Raw genomic sequence first — 2641 nt, forward strand, 5'->3', positions numbered from 1 at the left:
TGTGCGGCCTGGCGTCTCGCTGGGACCGGTAGTGGATGGGTCTGCATCTAGGAAGCTATAGCTACAGCCATGGAGGCAAGCAGGATCAGGCTAGTTGGCCAACTTGGGGTGGCAGCGACAGCGGCTCGCTGGGACCGGGGCTGGCCGATGATGAGTGTCCGGCCGGGCGCTGGACCGCTGGTCCTGCCATCTTCTGCTCTCGTTTTCTGCGAGGGGAGCTGCACCTGCATCCGCTCTCGTGTGTGTGGAGCTGCATCTACTTAAGGCCGGCCGTGCCGGCAAGAACAGACGCAGACCGGAGCTTGGCAGACGGAGCGCACCATGCCGACGCGCGCTGAGGGAAATGCCGGCAGCGGGAAGACGGTGTGCGTCACCGGCGCCGCCGGGTACATCGCCTCGTGGCTCGTGAAGCTCCTCCTCTCCCGCGGCTACGACGTCCACGGCACCGTCCGCCACCTTGGTACGTACGTCCCCGGCCGTGTCGGCAGTGCCATAACCGGCCGGGCAACGAGTGATTTCTGTTCATGTTTCAGGCGAGGAGAAGACCGGCCATCTGAGGCGGTTAGAGAACGCTTCCGAAAACCTCAGGCTCTTCCAGGCTGACCTCCTTGATTACGACGCAATGGCAGCTGCCATCGTGGGATGCCAGGGAGTTTTTCATGTCGCCACTCCCGTTCCTTCGGGAATCCTAACCGATCCAGAGGCAAGCAAGTTTCATGACTCAAGAACTGTCGATATGCATCAATTCCTGTTATTTACGCACACTACTAACGTCTTCCTTTCGTCCACAACCATGCAGCTACAGATGCTGGGCCCTGTTGTTACTGGCACCACGAATGTGCTCAAGGCCGCCTCTGCCGCCGATGCCGAGAGAGTGGTCGTCGTGTCGTCCATGGTCGCCGTCGAGATCAACCCCAAAGACTGGCCCCAAGGTAAAATCAGAGATGAGAGCTGCTGGTCAGACAAAGAATTTTGCAGGAGCAACGAGGTAACCTTGGCTGGTGTACTTTACGATCTTGTTGAACCAAAATTATTTGTAGGCTCCAACCTTGACTATGCCATTTTGCTATGCGCATTACCTGCAGAGCTGGTACCCTGTTGCAAAGATCGCGGCGGAGGCGGCGGCACTCGAGTACGGGCGGGCAACCGGGCTCCGCGTGGTGACTCTGAATCCGGCGCTGGTGTTCGGCCCCCTGCTCCAGCCGACCATCAACACGAGCAGCCAGTTCCTCATCTACTTCCTCAAAGGTTTTAGCCGCCAAATAAACTCATGACAGTGCGCTGCGCATGCTCTGTTTCCGTCGCGTGATTCCTTGTGTGTTGGTGGTGGTGCAGGAGGCCCTGACGAGACGAGGGACAAGCTGTGGCATATCGTGGACGTCCGCGACGTCGCCGACGCGCTGCTCCTGCTCTACGAGGCGCCCGAGGCCACCGGCAGGCACATCTGCGCGCCTCACTTCATCACCGCCCGGGAGCTGCTGGGCTTGCTCAAGAACATGTACCCTGGGTACCCCTGCATAGCCGAGTAAGACTTCCGAATTCTGATCGCCCGACGATTCGGCGGCGACGATCAATGAGATGTACTACTACCATGTAAGCTGGGGCTAACGGATAATTCCATCCTTTGGGTGTTCGGCAGGGAGAGCATACGTGACATGGATCACACGGCTCCGATGACCTCCGGGAAGCTGAAGAAGCTGGGGTGGAGCTCCCGGCCACTGAGGGAGACGATCACGGACACCGTCGAGTTCTGCCGGGAGGCTGGGTTTCTTGAGGACGGGGATGGTGATGATACGCCCTGCCGCTTCCCCCCTCTTCTCAACAAAGTCTAGATTGCAACTTTCCCAAGAAGTTTGGGGGTCGCCACTCGCGAACAAATAAGGCCACGAATAAAAGACGGCAAATTCTCTGTTCAAGCACCCCGAGTGTTAACCCTCGCCTTGCTAACTAGCTCATGAGCCACATGGTTGGTTTCACGCGCACAATGTTCAAAAGAAGCACAACCACAATTACTAAAAAATTTAAGAGTACGTCTAGGCATATCATAACTTCAATTTTAGTTACAAGAAAACTACCACTCGATGCGAACAACGATCATAGCACGGACACCACAACCGACAAACCCAAATACAAACAACACCATCCAGCAAGCTACGACGCAAAAGAGCCTATCATGAACCGACACAAAGCACCGAAGACCAACAACTTACGCAGAATTTATGTTGCCGACGCACCATCTATCCTTAGGGCCTAAGAGAAAGTGACAGATGAATGGCAGGGCTCGACCCGCTCCGAAAAGGCACCGTCTTGGATGCACCACCATCAGACGTACATAGCACCACCGAGGATCAAAAACAGGACCGCGGCGGACGCTGGAGGAGAGCAACGAGGAGTCAGCCTTATCTCCAAACACAATGCTTCCAACAGAGAAGCGACGTCGAGGACACAGTCATCGTGCCAATCCAAACATCGCATCGAGACTTTCACCCGAAGACATCCACCAACTCCAGGAGCGTGAAGAAAATGGTGAACACACTCGGTGACGCCTCTAAAGAGGGGAATGACATCCACGGGTGCCATCACCGCCGGACCGACAGAAGCCATGCAAGATTTTCACCCGCACGTCGCCCATCACACCAGC

General features: G+C 56.3%; 1 protein-coding gene across 1 annotated transcript; it reads left to right on the forward strand.

Moving 5' to 3' along the window:
* The first annotated feature begins 200 nt into the window (after positions 1 to 200).
* On the forward strand, positions 201 to 1916 carry LOC123107258 (cinnamoyl-CoA reductase 1). The gene is made up of 6 exons (XM_044529254.1): positions 201 to 460; positions 534 to 703; positions 800 to 988; positions 1086 to 1248; positions 1336 to 1525; positions 1640 to 1916. The coding sequence occupies exons 1-6, from the start codon at positions 322 to 324 to the stop codon at positions 1830 to 1832; spliced, it is 1044 nt and encodes a 347-aa protein (XP_044385189.1). The 5' UTR covers positions 201 to 321; the 3' UTR covers positions 1833 to 1916.
* The last annotated feature ends 725 nt before the right edge of the window (positions 1917 to 2641 follow it).

The sequence above is a fragment of the Triticum aestivum genome, chromosome 5A (genome assembly GCF_018294505.1).
Source record: "Triticum aestivum cultivar Chinese Spring chromosome 5A, IWGSC CS RefSeq v2.1, whole genome shotgun sequence".
NCBI lineage: Eukaryota > Viridiplantae > Streptophyta > Magnoliopsida > Poales > Poaceae > Triticum > Triticum aestivum.